At 55.4% G+C, this 16383-nt stretch overlaps 8 protein-coding genes across 8 annotated transcripts; 5 read left to right on the top strand and 3 right to left on the bottom strand.

The window, feature by feature from the left end:
- Nucleotides 1-168: 168 nt before the first annotated feature.
- M421DRAFT_424223 (uncharacterized protein) lies at nucleotides 169-1175 on the top strand. Its single transcript, XM_033593688.1, has 4 exons — nucleotides 169-452; nucleotides 512-636; nucleotides 702-888; nucleotides 947-1175. The coding sequence occupies exons 1-4, from the start codon at nucleotides 242-244 to the stop codon at nucleotides 1054-1056; spliced, it is 633 nt and encodes a 210-aa protein (XP_033445247.1). The 5' UTR covers nucleotides 169-241; the 3' UTR covers nucleotides 1057-1175.
- A 1139-nt stretch (nucleotides 1176-2314) lies between these two features.
- On the top strand, nucleotides 2315-3729 carry M421DRAFT_71028 (uncharacterized protein; the record flags this gene model as incomplete). The annotated part of the gene is made up of 3 exons (XM_033596758.1): nucleotides 2315-2986; nucleotides 3035-3487; nucleotides 3538-3729. 3 exons carry the CDS (start codon nucleotides 2315-2317, stop codon nucleotides 3727-3729), a joined length of 1317 nt encoding a protein of 438 aa, XP_033445248.1.
- A 1495-nt stretch (nucleotides 3730-5224) lies between these two features.
- Nucleotides 5225-6926, top strand: M421DRAFT_70990 (MFS general substrate transporter; the record flags this gene model as incomplete). Its single annotated transcript, XM_033596755.1, has 5 exons — nucleotides 5225-5379; nucleotides 5454-5829; nucleotides 5879-6159; nucleotides 6222-6331; nucleotides 6385-6926. 5 exons carry the CDS (start codon nucleotides 5225-5227, stop codon nucleotides 6924-6926), a joined length of 1464 nt encoding a protein of 487 aa, XP_033445249.1.
- Nucleotides 6927-8915: 1989 nt separating this feature from the next.
- Nucleotides 8916-10721, bottom strand: M421DRAFT_103393 (signal recognition particle protein; the record flags this gene model as incomplete). Its single annotated transcript, XM_033586898.1, has 5 exons — nucleotides 8916-8989; nucleotides 9049-9087; nucleotides 9132-9192; nucleotides 9238-9381; nucleotides 9435-10721. 5 exons carry the CDS (start codon nucleotides 10719-10721, stop codon nucleotides 8916-8918), a joined length of 1605 nt encoding a protein of 534 aa, XP_033445250.1.
- Nucleotides 10722-10930: 209 nt separating this feature from the next.
- M421DRAFT_424228 (Rrp15p-domain-containing protein) lies at nucleotides 10931-12141 on the top strand. The gene has a single exon (XM_033593689.1). The coding sequence runs from the start codon at nucleotides 11036-11038 to the stop codon at nucleotides 11945-11947; it is 912 nt and encodes a 303-aa protein (XP_033445251.1). The 5' UTR covers nucleotides 10931-11035; the 3' UTR covers nucleotides 11948-12141.
- A 304-nt stretch (nucleotides 12142-12445) lies between these two features.
- M421DRAFT_424229 (ferredoxin) lies at nucleotides 12446-13497 on the bottom strand. Its single transcript, XM_033593690.1, has 2 exons — nucleotides 13035-13497; nucleotides 12446-12982 (listed from the first exon to the last, which is right to left on the bottom strand). Exons 1-2 carry the CDS (start codon nucleotides 13310-13312, stop codon nucleotides 12640-12642), a joined length of 621 nt encoding a protein of 206 aa, XP_033445252.1. The 5' UTR covers nucleotides 13313-13497; the 3' UTR covers nucleotides 12446-12639.
- M421DRAFT_424231 (mitochondrial carrier) lies at nucleotides 13268-15317 on the top strand. Its single transcript, XM_033593691.1, has one exon. It carries the CDS (start codon nucleotides 13568-13570, stop codon nucleotides 15170-15172), a length of 1605 nt encoding a protein of 534 aa, XP_033445253.1. The 5' UTR covers nucleotides 13268-13567; the 3' UTR covers nucleotides 15173-15317.
- On the bottom strand, nucleotides 15214-15817 carry M421DRAFT_266880 (uncharacterized protein). The gene has a single exon (XM_033588742.1). The coding sequence runs from the start codon at nucleotides 15651-15653 to the stop codon at nucleotides 15255-15257; it is 399 nt and encodes a 132-aa protein (XP_033445254.1). The 5' UTR covers nucleotides 15654-15817; the 3' UTR covers nucleotides 15214-15254.
- Between the last annotated feature and the right edge of the window lie 566 nt (nucleotides 15818-16383).

The following is a 16383-nucleotide window of genomic DNA, read 5'->3' on the forward strand; positions in this document are numbered from 1 at the left end:
GGCTGTTCAGTACTTGAATCTATTTTGCGATACGCAAGTTCCAGGTGCCTGATCTACACTACAGCTGCGATGGCGGTACAACACAACTGGGACCTTGTCTCTGTTGTTTATTGTTTAACATAAGATTGCTGCGTTCTGATCTCAACCTTTTTTTATGAGACCAAATCCCTTGTTCGACTCTGCTCATTACGAATACTTTCACTTGCTGCTCAGCATCAGGTTCTTCTGAATCCTTTGTACGATGGCTACCATCAAAACTTTACTCGGCGTCGCAATAATGTTTAGTGTCGGCTTTGGTGCCCCAATGCATGGCAACTACTCTGCGGGCGTATCCTGCTCCACAGACTCTGGCGCAAACTGTTTGTGTCCTCCTGGCACGGATTACTCCCAGTCTGTGACGTGGGCTGTAGTCGGAGCACCTATTTCGGACGTCAGGGCTCTGATGAACGATTGTAAGCTCTTTACAGTACTGTGAGGTCATCTTAGTAAGGAAATTGACTACAGTCTGTAGTTCACAAGCCTGCGTGGCGAGGATCACTTCCACATGCGACCAAGGGCCCAAATAACGCTCCTGGTAGGTCGCAGCGAACATCCACATACAAGACGCTGCAAGGGACGTTCAACTTCACTGAAATTGTGAGTATCAATTCTTTATAGTTGTTCCAGCCAACGTAGTCGAGGCTAACTCTGCACACTGTCAGCTCACCAAACAGGATGTACTGCTAGACGGCTCTTTCGTTCAAGTTTTGGAGTATCTGGAAGCAGTCGGAAATACTACTGGGAACCCATGGGGCGGATACTGGATCACCATCACTGGGGACTATGTGTTTGGTGATGAGACGATGATCGGATGGGCTACCTATCTTTGCTCTCGTGGGGTCGTTAACGGTATATCAAATCATGCCCGCAGATTTGGATGCATAGCACTAATTCGTGACTCGCACAGACTGGGCTAAGCTCCACGAAGCTTCCTTCAACAACGTGATCAACCTTCTGGAGCCCAAGATCACTGGTACCAATGTTGCGCCGTTTTCGCTCCCGCCAGCGTTCTCGTAGCTGATGGAGATGGTCTTCGAATATGGATAGATTGGTGGTATTTCATGCCGTTTTAGGGTGCCCGAACATTGCTCGAGTTTGAAGTCTGTCATTTAAATTTTGTTTTTGGTAACGTGCATTCTCTGTACAAGTCTGTAGATCTGTTTGAAAAGCTACGGTACACCGAATACACTATCAAAGTATTTGTTAGCATTCTTGACCCTTGAGCCAGATTCTGCCACAGTTAGTGAACTGCTGAGGCCTTTTGCCCGCCCAAGGCCATTCAAGATCTACTTTCAAATTCGGTGGGACTCGTCTATTGATACTCTTGAGTCTTGTTTGTACTCATAACTGATTTCAAAGATGCGGAAGTGAAGCGCAGCCCTACTGGGCGCCGAGTGGCGGAGGTTTGTGTAACAGCGTCACCACGTTAGCCTCAAGGGCAGCGGCTGAAGAGCTATCTACAGCGCACCAGCAAATAGGTGAGACATCAGTCAGAGAGCTGACTTGAACTTATTTGCACCGCGGAGAGGGTGATATTCTGGCGCAAAAGTGGTCGAGTCCCCCTCGAAAATCATGTCTTCGGAGGCAGGAACTCTGATCTGTCGCACAAGGTACTTGTCATAGATTCTGTTAATTCAAATCTATTTTAGCACATTTGTATCCTTTTCTGCAGCTTCCGATGTCCCCAATCCGCCGATTGCGGCGGTGAGAAGTGGCTGTGGTGTACTTTGAGCTCCACACAGCCTCGTCAGACAAGTCATTTGTTGCTTGCAGCTATCTTCAGTTCACCGCAACACTTCTACACCGCCAACATGACAATGTAACGTCGTGAATTTTTGGATCAGGAGTAACCTGTCATGATGCGTTGGTACTTGTCTGAGTAAGCACAATGAGCCGTCCATGCGGCTCAGGAACGTCTTGCATAGCACTCGGGGCTTTGAGATCTGCTGTATGTCCGCGTATCTGTATGTCTGACAAAGTGACAAAAACAACTTGTGCCCGAAGATAGATAAGAAAGTAGATATAAGCCGACTGCCTCGACAAACAGCTCGACAGATAAACCTGATCACGTCTTACTCGCATCTTTCTCCCCTGTAAAGGTCAATCAGTCACAACAATTTCCGATCGAAAAGTACCCGGGTACATTCGACCAGACCACAATTCTTTCTTCAGTTCCTCGTAATTTTCAATTCTTTTGACTTGACCTGACATCATGTTTTTCGTTTCTGCTCTGCTGCTTTCAGTAGCCGCTGCAATCTACAAGCTATGGCAGGCCATGGATGTCAACAATATAGCCAGCAATAAGGCGACCTTGAGGCATGCTACAGCTCCCAAATCTAGCCATGAGACTGAGCAGGCTTTGTCCATCCTAGTTGAGAAAGATGGGGCCGGGAGCTGGCCACCAAAAGCAACCCACGGCGACTGGCCGAGCGAACTCCAGCCGTTTCACGACATTTATCTGGAGACCATTCCATTCCTATCGTCAAAGAGCCCGTCATTCGACGACGGCATTGACGTGGAGCTCCGCGATCAGTTCCGAAACCTCATGACGAAGAAGCTGAACGAGCGCATTGATCTACGACGTATCCAGCAACTCCTCTCGTCGATCGAAGCCGGAGACTGGAGCCGATGTTCTCGTCAAGCATACAATGGCTTCTATTGCTGCATCGGTGTCCTACGTCACGCGTATCGGTGGGCTATAATTCCTCTTGTGAAGGTGGCTCAGGACGAGAAGATCATCGATTTTCCTGCACAAATTGACATACCATGGGCTTACCTCCAGCGTCAATTCGGCGCTGAGTCGGATAGTGGGAGCAACACATCCAACGTCCTGCACAACTACAATGAGAGCGGTGAGCGGGCTTACAAAATCAACGTGGACATCTCGCAACTCGTTACCTCGACCGAGGATGCGTTCTTTCGCATGTTTTACGACGTTGAGGTCATGGTATGTGACACTTGAATGACGGGGGCGCGCAAGACGCTGACTAAATAGGGGTACCCAATGTATCGCGACATGGTCGCAGCAGTCATTGCCTTCGAGCAGGGCAACAAGTTCGACTGTCTGATACACATGCGGCAGATCAACGTCCAGTTGCGCGAGCTTCTCAAGGTCTTCTACCAGAACCTTGTTGAAGCTCGCGTGGCCAAGGGCGTATGGCTCGGCTACTGCCAAAGCTTTCAGGCCTGGGGCGCAGGACGAATGATTGATGGCGAATTTGTCGAGTTTGACGGTGTATCCGGAAGCCACAACCTATGTTTCATGGTCATCGACGCCTTCATAGGCATGAAGAGCTACATGAACGAGCAGAACTTGCGCAGATACGTGCCACGCAATCAACGATCCCTAATCGCGGCATTCAGAAATCACGCTTTCTTCGAGAAACTCCACAAGAGCAACGAAAAGGACATATCGGAAGAGTTTGGCAAGATCATCCAGCATCTTAAGGTACGTTTCCTGAGCATATCAAACCATAAATTACTAACGTCGCCATTCAGGTGTTCCGATCGGCTCACAGAGCCCGTGTGATGCCATATCTTGCACAGCCGGCGCCAGAACGGACCATGATGACTGCTGGAAAGTCATTTCAGGAGTCAGAGAGTGATGCTGCGCATTTAAAGGTCCTTGAAAATATGCTTGTCGCCCGGCTTAATGAAACCACTGCTATGGGCAGAAAGCTACTATCCTAGTCGGGTGGCCATTCAAGCAACGCAATTGTAATCTTCGGAGCTACCTAGGTAGGTAGCTCTCTGTGCTCGAGGTCAGAGACTTGTTTTAGGTCTTATCGCATTTCGGGAGTTCGGAACCAGAGATACGGTGCTATTTGCTAACTTGGCTCTAGAATGCTTAGTCTGCTTATTTCGATTTGAAAGTAGAAATATAGATCAATTTGCTGCCATCTTTGCAAGACACGTGCTAGACTGCGAGAGATAGTATTTTCACTAAACGAAAGTTGTAGGAGCTACCTGCTTGACGTGAGCAGTGATGTCGCAGCGTGTCGATTTAACGGTGCGTGCTAACGACACGGTGCCATAACGTCACTGTTGTTTTTGGAGCTGCACTTTCTGGCTACTGAACGCTCCACTCTGCATCTCGATTATCATCACTTTGCACTTCCTAAACATGGACAGATCAAAACCCCTCTGATTGCTGCAGTATTGCGACATTCCAGCAAGTGAGTGCGCCTGCGTGAGCCATGCCCTCCCCACCTCGCTTAGCCACAGACTTGTCATTCAGACACTTGGGACACGGAATACCGATAATGCACTCCTCGAAATCCCAGCTCGTATATCAGGCATCTGACTCGGTCCCAACTTGCAAGCTGACTCCAAGGCCTACGCCGTATAGCTCCGAGATACCCCACGCGGAGACGTGGAACATGAGCAATGCTGGCCCGCATAAACCCATATACCAGACTCGGGGGCTGATTCCGCGGGAATCGAATTAGACATCTCACCTAACCCGGAGCTGAACCAAGCCCTCGCAACGCTTAGCAGGGATCTTCAGGCTCAGCTCACGTATTTCGGGTCAACCTCACTGCGCCTCTGCTACCCTTACATCTTGTACAACGTTACCTACTCTCTGCTGAACTGTCAGTCCAACTTCTTGCCTCACCCACCAGCGAGAAAATTTTACTCTATTCCATACTTGAGACAGCAATAACAGGGCGCAGCAACGAAAACAAACCGCATCGTTCACCTGAGTAAGCTCTGCCCGAAATGAAGCTTGCGCCGCCGCCTCTCGCCAACCTTTGGAAACCCCCCCAACTATGGCCGAAATTCAGTCCTCGATTCAGAAAAGGCGGATATAAATATCCAGCAGCTCTTCTCTTTTAATTCTATCGAGTATTTCATCATGTCGATCTCTCCTCTAGCGTACCCACTGCGAACGTACAGTCGTCGAGCTTCCTCAAGGACATCGTTTGTCCTGCCCAGCGCCAGGCAGAGCTCGGAGTATTCAACGGATTCGATCACCGATCGTCTCCCCTACCAACAACAGCCGAGGATACTTCAGGGTGCAAGCGAGGAGGTGCTCTTGAATCGATGCTCATGGCTGGAACCACTCGACAACATTATGTCTGACGGTACGAGCGAGCAGTGGAAGAATTCTCTCACAACGATCGCAAGCCATGATATCCACCGCCTGAGCGAGCCCTTCGCTGGCGCTTGTTTTCCGATGCCTCCAATGCCCATCTCGAGTCTTGTGGACCCGCTGGTACTTGATAGGGATCCCAACTTTGAGGTGACATGGGCTGAAGATGGATCCGATATGCCTCGCAACTGGCCAGCGTGGTACAGAGGCACGGTCTTGGCATCTATCTCTTTCGCAACACTGGTAGTGTGAGTACGCTTCTACATCACCCTGATGCAGCTCCGTATAGTACAGCTCAACAGCACGGCTGACTTTTGATTAGCATTATGACCTCGACTGCCTACTCACCAGGTATACCTGGCATGATGGACACATTTGGAATCAAGAACAGGACAATACCGATTCTCGGCGTTACCACCTATCTCTTCGGCCTAGCCTTCGGCCCCCTTGTTCTGGCTCCATTAAGTGAAATCTATGGGCGACGACCAGTGTATATCGTCTCGCTATTGTTGTTCTCTATCTTTCTAGTACCCAGCGCGATGGCACGGAATTTCGAAACTATACTCGTAACACGGTTTTTCGCTGCGTTTGTTGGCTCGGTGGTTATGTCTGGAGCCCCAGGTACATTGAGTGATATTTGCGACGATGAGACGAGGACCCGCTATCTATCAATATGGATCCTAGGAGCGGTCAATGGGGTACGTAACAAGTCGACACAAGATCGCGCAGAGCTGACCAGAGTCGTAGCCAGTTATTGGACCCATCTTTGCAGGCATCATCTTTCAATACGCCGGCTGGAGATGGATAAGCTGGTGGCTCGTTATCCTCGCTTTCATTGCTTGTGCTCTGATGACAGTGGTCAAAGAAACCAATGGTAATGCTATATTGAGGACGCGGTGCGAGCTTCTCAAGACCGTAGATGGGAGGTTCTGGACACGAGCCATGTCCGGTGCAAGTCTTCCAATTGGGGATCGCCTGAGGGCCTCTTTGCGTCAGCCAATACTTATGATCTTCACAGAGCCGATTTGGTAAGCAATCGATCCTTCGTCTCTGCAGTCAGGCTTGAAATCATGAACTGACTCGCTAGCAGTACCTTTTGGGACCTATATGTCGGTTCCGTTTACGCGATCTTATATCTATGCATCGTGGGCTACCCGATTGTGTTCACTCAAATACGCGGCTGGAGCCCTGCCACGGCAAGTACGTGAATCCGATGGTAGCCGAGCCAGTGTACCATGCTGACACCTTCACAGGCCTACCGTTCCTTTCCATCGGTCTGGGCAGCTGTCTTACCGTGATAGCAGAACCAGCAATCCGGCGGGTTACAAGACGACTTAACACTCAAGCCACCACTTCGGTCGACCCTACACTACTGATCATCCTCGCGGGTGGTATCTTACTCCCTATGGGACAGCTTCTCTTCGCGGTCTCCGCAGCGCCTCCAAACTCGCCAGTCGTTGCAATTCTAGCAGGCATACCTCTGGGCGTCGGCAACATGCTCATATTCCTCTACGTCGCTGACTACCTAGCGATGACTTACAAGGCCCACGCTGCTAGCGCTTTGGCGGGCCATGCATCAACGCGCTACATGGGCGCCGCGCTGCTGCCTCTATTGGCTCCGGTCATGTATGGTCGCTTGGGTGCGCTAGTCACTGGACTGATACTGGCGGCCGGTCTGACGATGCTTGCTGCAGTGCCGATTATTTTTATCAAGTGGGGATTGTTGTTTAAGGAAAAGAGCCAACTAGCACATGACAGCGAGGTTTGCAAAGTGAAGGGATGTAATTCGACATGATCTTAATTAGAGATGCAAGACGATGCGAATAATTCAAGGCCTGTGCTTTGCTAATAATGGGAGAGCTGTTTCATCAATACACTATATTGCGCCAGATCCATATCCAGCCGTGCAGTTTCTTTGACCACAAGGGCTATCAGTCCACGTGGCAATCATGATATCCCCCGTGTTGTGATTTTGGCTTCATCTCCAGAGTCCTAGCCCTCAGCTGCTCGCAAGCGAGTTGCAACTCTGGGCCATGCGTTATGGAAGAGATGGTGCCGCCGGAAAGAGAGCAATGTCCAAGTAACGACTGCTACGCATCTACCATCAGTCAAACATGCCAATCCTCGTCGGCATTCATTTCAGACGCAGACGTATAAACGGCAACAAACGAGACTCCGCCGTCTGACTCGGGCACCGCTCTGACGTGTTCGCGGTAAGCCTGCCACGTTCGTTCGACCAGCACCCCCCAAACAGCCCAACAAGTTTCGTCATGCCCAACAACGCCGTCTTTGCTACTCAAGGACAATAAGACGCTCCTAGATATACCGCGGAGTCTTCATCTACGCATCCTCAAGCTCGCTTTCCTAGCTAGGCCATCGACCTCAGATATACCTCCAGAAAACAGATATGAAACTATCACGCGACGGCTGAAACTGCGACACCACTGCAACCAATATCCGTGAGGAGTTGTTGCCGTCATCTGCGTGCTGACTGCTCCAAGGCACTCAATTGGATACCCTGGAGCGACGCAGGCGAGACTGAAAACCGGGCGAGCGTGATGGGGAAGCGGAGGCTTGTCCAAGAATGTAGAGGGGTACTGTGGCGGCTGTTGTACATTCATTTAAGATGCGGTGTGGGGCGGAAGCTGAGGGGACGAGATGGCGAGAGTAGTTCTGTTGCGGTATCAAAGGCAAATGTATATAACGAGTGTATTGTGTTCTTGTCTGTTGTTGTTCTGCTTGTATCTTTTCTCTCCAAGCCTCGCTGCGAAGTCTGGTTTGACGACGTGTTTGTGATGCAGCTGAGGTAAGAGGTGCTCCACAACATGAGGAAGCAGCACCAGACCACCGCCAACAACACGTGATCTGCTTCTCCTCAACCGTTACAGAAGGAGCGCCGGAAGCGATTGATAAATGGGCCGTAGTGTGAGTAATGAAAAGGAAATTACGTGTCCCGAAGAGGGAGAGAGATGTGAGGTTGAGAAAATTTTGCTGCTAATGAAGGTGGAGAGCGGCTGAAGTGGGTGTTCCTTCCAGGTCCCCCCCCCACATGACCATCGCGCAACAACGAGATGACACGTGCGCGCACTCCGCCCTGCTCGCAGCGCCTCACTAGACGTTTATTGTCTATTGTAATCAGGGGCAGTCTGCGAGGATGAAGTGCAGATTTCTCTCCACTTCTGCGCTCGACACCGCGTTTGCCTTGCTGCTTCCCACTTTGTCACTGCCCGTTCGTCACGTGGCAAACCTACTGTTTGCTACCACCAACATTCGCAACATACTTTCTAACCAAGATCGTCACTCGCTCTTCCTTTGTGCGCAAACTTTACTATGGCGACGACCAATATTCTCAAACTTTTGACAAAGGTATGCTATCGCATTCTCGAGCATGCACTGATTGCTGGGCAGTACGATCCGGTCCTTCCCATTATGCCCTCAGCAATGATCTCAGCGTCCAATTGGCATGCCGACAACTTCGCCACGATGTGTCGAAAATGAGAACAGATGCTTGTATGGTATGGACCCGTGATTTTGAATCGCATTCAGGAGCAACTGGCAGGCGTCGGACCTGGGTATCTCTCGTTTATCTTGGACTGTGCCAATATGCTCTGCTTCAACCTCAGCAGATGCTCCTCCACATAGATTCTCGTGTCAAGGACGTTGTGCTGTAGCCGGTAGCGTATGGTCCTCAAGCTTAAGGCGCTCAACTCAAACGCTTTGGATATGCATCAGAGCGTACGAAATGCCGTCTCGCTTCACGTGTTCTGTCAGAGCAGCGTTAAGACTACCGCTTTCCTCGACCCGCGCCACCCATTCCCATTCCCTTCATCATGTTCATCATCGCGCCCATGTCTGTGGCTGTTAGCTAGTGACTGCTACGTGAGGGGGTGACGGACCTGGCATCCCTCCTGCGCCGCCGCCGAGCCCGCCCATCATGGACTGCAGCGCGGACATATCTAGACACGTTAGCTTGGACCGTAGAAAGGCGCGGAAAGCGTACCTGGCATTCCGCCTGCGCCTGCGCCTGCACCACCGCCGCCAAGCATCTTCATCATCGCGCTCTGTGCTGGTTAGCCGAGTCCGGAGAGTAAGACGCGTCCAAGTACCATGTCCGGCATCCCACCAGGGGCCCCGCGACCCGCGCCGCCCATGGACTGCATCCGCCGCTGCATGGCGGCCATCTGTGATTTCTGGTTGAGCCCGCCCATGGCGCCTTGCGCCTTTTGCATACCCTTCTGCATGCCGCCCATCTGGAAAAATTGTCAGTAAAGTACAAATCACAATGGCCATCATCTCGTCCTACCCGCTTTGCCATCCCGGCCATCATCCGGTGCTGCGTGAGCAGCTCTTCGACCTCGCGGACGCTCGTCCCGGAGCCGCGCGCGATGCGGGTCATGCGCGTGGGCTGCTCGACCAGCATCTTGCCGTCGGACTCGAGCTCCTTCTCCGTCATGGAGTCGCAGATGTAGATCATTCGCTTCAGCTTCAGGCTGCCCTCCTCGTCGTCCATGCCGCCCATCATGTTGCTGAGACCCGGGATCATGCCCGCCATCTTGCTCAGCGGGCCCATCTTCATGACGTTGGAGAGCTGGTCGCGCAGGTCGCGGATGGTGAACTTGCCCTCGACCATGTGCTTAATGGTGTCTTTCTGGTCGAGCTTGAGCGACTGCACGTGCTCGACGAGGCCGGCGACGTCGCCCATGCCGAGCAGCTTGGAGACAAAGGGCTGCGGGCTGAAGCGCTCGAGGTCGAGCATGTGCTCTCCGTTTCCGAGGAAGACAATGGGCGTGTGGGTCGCGGCGACGGCGGAGATGGCGCCTCCGCCTGCGGCGGCGCCGTCGGTCTTGGTGATGATGATGGCACCAAAGTCTGCGGCGTCCTTGAAGGCGCGGGCCTGGGCTTCGGCCTGCTGGCCGATTGTGGCGTCGAGGACCATGATGGTCTGGTCGGGACGCACGGCGTTCTGGATCTGCACCATCTCGTCGAAGAGGTCCTGCTCCTGGCTGTGGCGTCCGGACGTGTCCACGATGATGATCTCGAAGCGCTCCTTCTTGAACTTTTCCACGCCCTCGGCTGCGACGACCACTGGGTCCGTCTCGGTGTGGCTGCCGTAGTAGGGGATCTTCGCCTTGGTCGCGTTCTGCTTCAGCTGGTCGAAGGCACCGGCGCGGAAGGTGTCTGCGCAGACCAAACAGGCCTTGAAGCCGCGCGCCTGGTACCAGCGCGCCAGCTTTGTGCACGACGTTGTTTTTCCGGAACCCTGCAGACCGACGAACATGATGACATTCTGCTTGCCCTTCTTAGGCTTGAAGGGCTCGGCGTGCGGGTCGACGAGCTTGACGAGCTCGTCGTAGACGGTCTTCTGGATGAGGCGCTTCTTGTTGACGGCGGGGGCGAGGTTCTTGAAGTCGATGGTGCGCTTGACCGACTGGCGCAGGTTCATGACCAGCTTGACGTTGACGTCGGCCTCGACGAGAGCGTTGGAGAGTTCCTTGAGCATGGCCTCGAAGGCCTTCTCGTCGAGGTTCGGCGAGCGGGTGAGGTCCGAGACGGCGGCATTGATGCGCCGCCCGAGATCTTGGAGCACCATGGCTGCGGTGTGTGGTGGAGAGCTTGAGATGCGGCGGTGGTGGAGGTGCGGCGATGTTGATGTTCGGTGGGGAAGCGTGCAGGGTGGGTCCTGCTTGGCGTGGGTGAACTGAGTCCTGCTTGGCGTCGGTGAACTGAGACCTGCTTGGCGTCGGTGAACTGAGCCCTGCTTGGCGTCGGCGAATTGAACCCTGACCGCCGACGTCTGGTGGAAAAAAAGTTTGGACGCGAGCTCGCCGTCCAACATCACAACAGCAAACACCCACAACCACAATGGTAAACACATCACTTAAACGCCGACGGACGGAGGCGGAGATGCGCAAGGGCCAGCCGAAGAAGGAGAAGAAGAAGGTCAAGCGGCAGAAGTACTACCACAGCTCAGACGAGTCTGGCGATGAGAACGTCGCGACCGATGCGCCCAAGAACTACAAGGCGCCGAGGCAGCAGGAGGCGGAGGAGCCGTTTGAGCCGTCCGGTGCGAATGCAGTCGAGCCGAAGCCGAAGCCGCTGAAGTCGGCGTTGAAAGTACAGCCCAAGCATAAAATGACGATGCCGGCGAAGGTTGCGCCAGCCGATGCAGCGCACGAGTCTCCAGCCGATGCAGCGCACGAGTCTTCGCCGAGCGGTGACGAGGAAGAGGAGGGAGAGGAAGAGGAAGAGGAGGAAGAGGCAGACGAGTTCGACATTGAAGACTCGGACTCGGACGCCTCGGAAACATCGACGGCAGCGGCGCGCAAAGTCAAGAAGCGCAACGACCCCGACGCATTCGCGACATCCATCTCGCGCATCCTCAACACCAAGCTGACCTCGACGAAACGGTCGGAGCCCATCCTGTCGCGCTCCAAGGATGCGCAGACAGCCAACCGGGAGCTCGCAGACAGCAAGCTGAACGAGAAAGCGCGGCGGCAGATCCTCGCTGAGAAGCGGGCGCTGCGCGAAAAGGGACGGGTCAAGGACGTGCTGGGGCTGCAGGACACGGTCAGCACGGCGGCGGTGACGGCCAAGGAGAAGGAGCTGCGGCGCACGGCACAAAAGGGCGTGATCAAGCTGTTCAACGCGGTGCGGGCGGCGCAGGTCAAGGGCGAGATGGCGGAGCAGCAGGCGCGCGAGGGGAACGTGGTGGGGATTGCGAAGCGCGAGGACAAGGTCAAGGAGATGAGCAAGCAGGGCTTCCTGGACATGATCACGGGGGGGAAGGAGGGGAAGGAGCCGTCTGTGGAGGCATAGCTGAAACTATTAGACGACCTTGTGCGTACTTGTAATGTGAAAAGTGATGAGACGTGAGAGGTGAGAAGGTGTGAGAGGTGATAAGATGTGAGAAGTGACAAGACGTGAGAGGTGAGAAGATGTGACAAGTGACAAGACGTGAGAAGTGACAAGACGTGAGAAGTGACAAGACGTGAGAAGTGATAAGATATCAGAGGTGACAAGATGTAACCACGTGGGTGAAGTCACATGATATCTTGTTGTAGAAGGTACCGCCCAGTGGGCAAGTGCACTTACCTCAGAGCTGAGAGCTCCGTACACAAACATCACAACACGACAACAGATAGCAATACAATTGTTGATCCCAGCCTCCATCTGACACTGCACCAGGCAGTTACACAAGACGTGACAAGTGACAAGACATGAGAAGTGATAAGACGTGACAAGTGACAAGACGTGAGAGGTGAGAAGATGTGAGAGGTGAGAAGACGTGAGAAGTGATAAGATATCAGAGGTGACAAGACGTGAGAGGTGACAAGACATGACAAGTGACAAGACGTGAGAAGTGATAAGATATCAGAGGTGACAAGACGTGAGAAGCGACAAGATATCAGAAGTGACCAGACGTGACAAGTGACCAGACGTGATACCACACAAGGTTATGCGTATTTTACATGTTCCGTATGCTACATGGACTGCCAGTCAGTCTTCATCTACTTGAAGTCACTCGCCTGCAGATTCCTCGTCATGCTAGGCAGCTTGACCACCAGCCCATCCAGCGCCTTGCTCATCTTCACCTGACATCCCAGACGCGACGTCTCCGTCAGCCCGAATGCAAGATCCAGCATATCGTTCTCGTCGTCGTCGGGCTCGTCCATGGCCTCGTACTTGGCCTCGTCGGCGACGATGACGTGGCAGGTCGAGCACGCGCAGGAGCCGCCGCACGCGCCCTCCATCTCGAGGTCGTTGGCCTGGGCAATGTCGAGCAGGTTGTCGCCCGCGCTGACCTGGAACGTGTGCGCATGGCCGTCCTTGTCGACGAAGCTGACGTGCAGTCTGTGCGGCGTTAGCCAGAGCGGAGCGGGCGTGGGGGGTTCGAGCTGCGCACTCCTCGCCTGGCTGCGGCTTGTCGAGGTGCGCGTGGCGAGCCGCGGGACTCGACGAGAGCGCCCTCGCAGTGCGCCATGGCTGCTGCAGCCCCGGCGTCCGTGCCGGCCTGCTCGGTGACGGCCAGCGGCGGGCTTGGCTCGAGAAGCATCGTGGGCTGCGCGCGCTGGAGCGCGTCAGGGACTTTTCCCAGCAGCGCGTCAGGGGCTTTTCGCTGCAGCGCGTCAGGGACTTTTCGCTGCAGCGCAGCGCGGTGCCGAAGCGGCTCCTGGACGCCATGGTGCAGGCCGAATCAAGGAAATGCAGGGTCGAGGGCGTGGGAGTGGAAAAGCTGCAGCGCGACAACGACGGCGCAGTGATGCATCGGCGGCGTTGTGATACGTCGGCGCGGATGACGCATGGACTGCGCATCTCTTCAGCTCACCCGCGGCGCTCACCCGCGGCGGTCTTGGACATTCAGCGATACAGTCGTCCAGCACACCACCTCCGCCGCAGACACGCATCCGAGCCCCTCTTCGCCGCCCGACCGCCCACATGGCCGATGTGCTGCCCCTGTCGCGCGATGCCCCGAATCCGCTGCGCCCGTACTACGTGCCGCCGTCGATAGGCCTGGCGCCCGACCTCGCGCCGCAGGCCCGCGGTGCCGCGAGCAGCAGCGCGCCGCTGCTTGCTGGCAGTGCGCGCAGCTCGTCGCCGCCCAACATGTCGCTCGGCAGCCAGGCGCGCGACATGCTGTCGGACCTCGACTACGACAGCTACTTCCCCGGCGCCGCGCCGACCGTCGCGTCGCACGCCAAGAAGCTGCTCGACCAGGCGCTGTGGAACTACACGAGCGTCTTGCTGGCCCAGCCCTTTGACGTCGCGAAGACGCTGCTGCAGGTGCACGAGGCGCGCGGGGGCGACGGCCCGCGCGCGGCCAGCTTTGCCAGCGCGCGACTCGGCGGCCACCCGTCGGACGAGTACGAGTCGGACGAGTCGGACGAGTCGGACGAGTCGGACGACGACGCGCTGGACTACTTCACCTCGGCTGCGCCCGCGTCACACTCGCCGTCGAGATCGCGCTCGCCGCGCAAGCGACTCCAGAAGAAGACGCGCAGCCGCTCGCGCTCGGCGACGCCCACGCGCCCTCCGCCGCCGCCTGCGCGCAGACTGGACCTCAGGCGGCCCGACGCGCTGCTGGACGTGGTGGCACAGCTGTGGCAGAAGGAGTCGGCGTGGGGCGTGTGGAAGGGCACCAACTGCACATTCATCTACAACTTCCTGCTCAAGACGACCGAGAGCTGGTTCCGCAGCGCCCTGTCGGCGCTGCTCAACATCCCCGACCCGGGCGCCGCGGGCGCCGCGGCCATGACGTCCCGGCTCGATATACTCGATAGCCCGTCGCCACTCATGTCGCTCGCCGTCGCCGTCGCCGCCACAGCCATGGCAGCCACAGTGCTCGCGCCGCTGGATCTGATCCGCACCCGGCTGATCGTGACCCCCGTCGCCTCAGCGCCGCGCTCCATCTACCCCTGCCTCGCGCTGCTGCCATCGATGACGGTGCCGTCTGCTCTCCTCCCAGCAACCGTGCTGCACGCCGCCATCCCCACGCTAATCTCCTCGTCAACCCCGCTCCTCCTCCGCTCGACGCTCGCAGTCGACCCCCTCCTCACACCCTCGACCTACAGCGTCGCCGCCCTGCTCTCGTCGACGGTGGAGCTGTTCGCGCGCCTCCCGCTCGAAACAATACTCCGCCGCGGCCAGGTCGCGGTCCTGCACGACAACGAGAACCGCCGTCTGGCCGCCGAGTACCGCCAGCAGCCCGCGGGGGGTCAAGGGGACTATTTCACCCCCGCGCCGCCGATCCTGCGCAGGCCGCTCGAGGACACGAGTCTGCGCCGCTTCCACACCGTCGTGACACCCGGGCCGTTCCGCGGCGTGCTTGGCACGGCGTGGTACATTGTGCGCGAGGAGGGGGGTGTCACGCCCGCTCCTCCTGCTGCTGCCTCGAGTAAAAAGGCCGGGTTTCAGAGACCCGTCAGGACGAGGCGCGGGCAGGGTGTGCATGGCTTGTGGCGCGGCTGGAGGGTGGGGGTCTGGGGGCTTGTGGGGGTGTGGGGTGCTGCTGCCCTTGGTGGTGGTGGGGGGGGGGAGTTTTGATCGTTGACCCTTTGCGTGGGGAGTGTATGACGACTGTGTTTTGATGAGTGTGTTTTGATGACTATTAGCGACAATGGCGTTTTCACTTTTGGGTCTCGGTACGTAGATGCATGACGGTGTAGTTATTCTTATGGCCTTGTCGTGTCTGTCTGTGTCCATCTTCATGTCCACGTCCCTGTCCATGTCCCTGTCCGTGTCTGTCTGTCTGTCTGTCTGTCTGTCTGTCTGTCTGTCTGTCTGTCTGTCTGTCTGTCTGTCCGTCTGTCTGCCTGTCTGCCTGTCTGTCTGTCTGCCTGTCTGTGTCCATCTTCATGTCCATGTCCATGTCCATGTCCATGTCCCTGCCTGCCCGTCCGTCTGTCTGTTCGCCAGCTACGGTTTGCCATTCAGGGATGCTGCCATTTTCGCTTGCACGAGAAGCAGCTGGTGCGCTTGCGAGCAGGCCGGGGCAGCCTTGATCTCCGCATCCCGATCTCCGCATCCCGCAGGCGGCTTCCTACTGGGTGTGGAGGCTGTCTGCCTGTTGCCCCTGCAGTGCTGAGGTGTTGTTGTTGGTGTTGGTTGGTGCTGACACGAATACCGAACCTTCTCACATCGTTCCTTCCTCTCTCGATGTTCCGTGTACAGAAGCAGGAATACCGACATTCGAGCAACCTGAGACGGATGAGGCCCTTTCCCGATTGAAACCTATACATGGCCAATCCCCACCCCGTGGCTACTCTGCATGGTTGTCGAGACAGATCCAGACTCGTCATCGCTCCGAAAGCGATACACCGGGGTTTGCGTCATGGTGTGCCCCGTGCCGCGATATGCTCACACAGTCTTTGCGCATTTTCGAATGTCAATCTGAAGATGAAGGAGTGTGTTCTGTCGTAACCAAGTTTTTGCCATCAAGGCTGATCGAGATCGTCACAAAGGATGGCACATTGCAATTCGTCACAAAGGATGGCACATTGCAATTCGTCACACAGGATGGCACATTGCAATTTGCCCGTCTGGTCCTCGGAGGCGGCTTACCGCTTCACACACCATACCTGACACTTTCGCATTGCTGGGAAGACGTCAAAGCCAAGCCAGTATCCCTCCCACAGAAGATGCTCAGCGTGTTTCAGAATGGTATACCACTGCAAGACCTGTCCAAAACGTTTCGAGAGACTTTGCAAACTACAAATTCGCTAGGTTATCGTCACGTCTGGATAGATTCTCTGTGC

The sequence above is a fragment of the Didymella exigua genome, assembly GCF_010094145.1.
Source record: "Didymella exigua CBS 183.55 unplaced genomic scaffold M421scaffold_33, whole genome shotgun sequence".
NCBI lineage: Eukaryota > Fungi > Ascomycota > Dothideomycetes > Pleosporales > Didymellaceae > Didymella > Didymella exigua.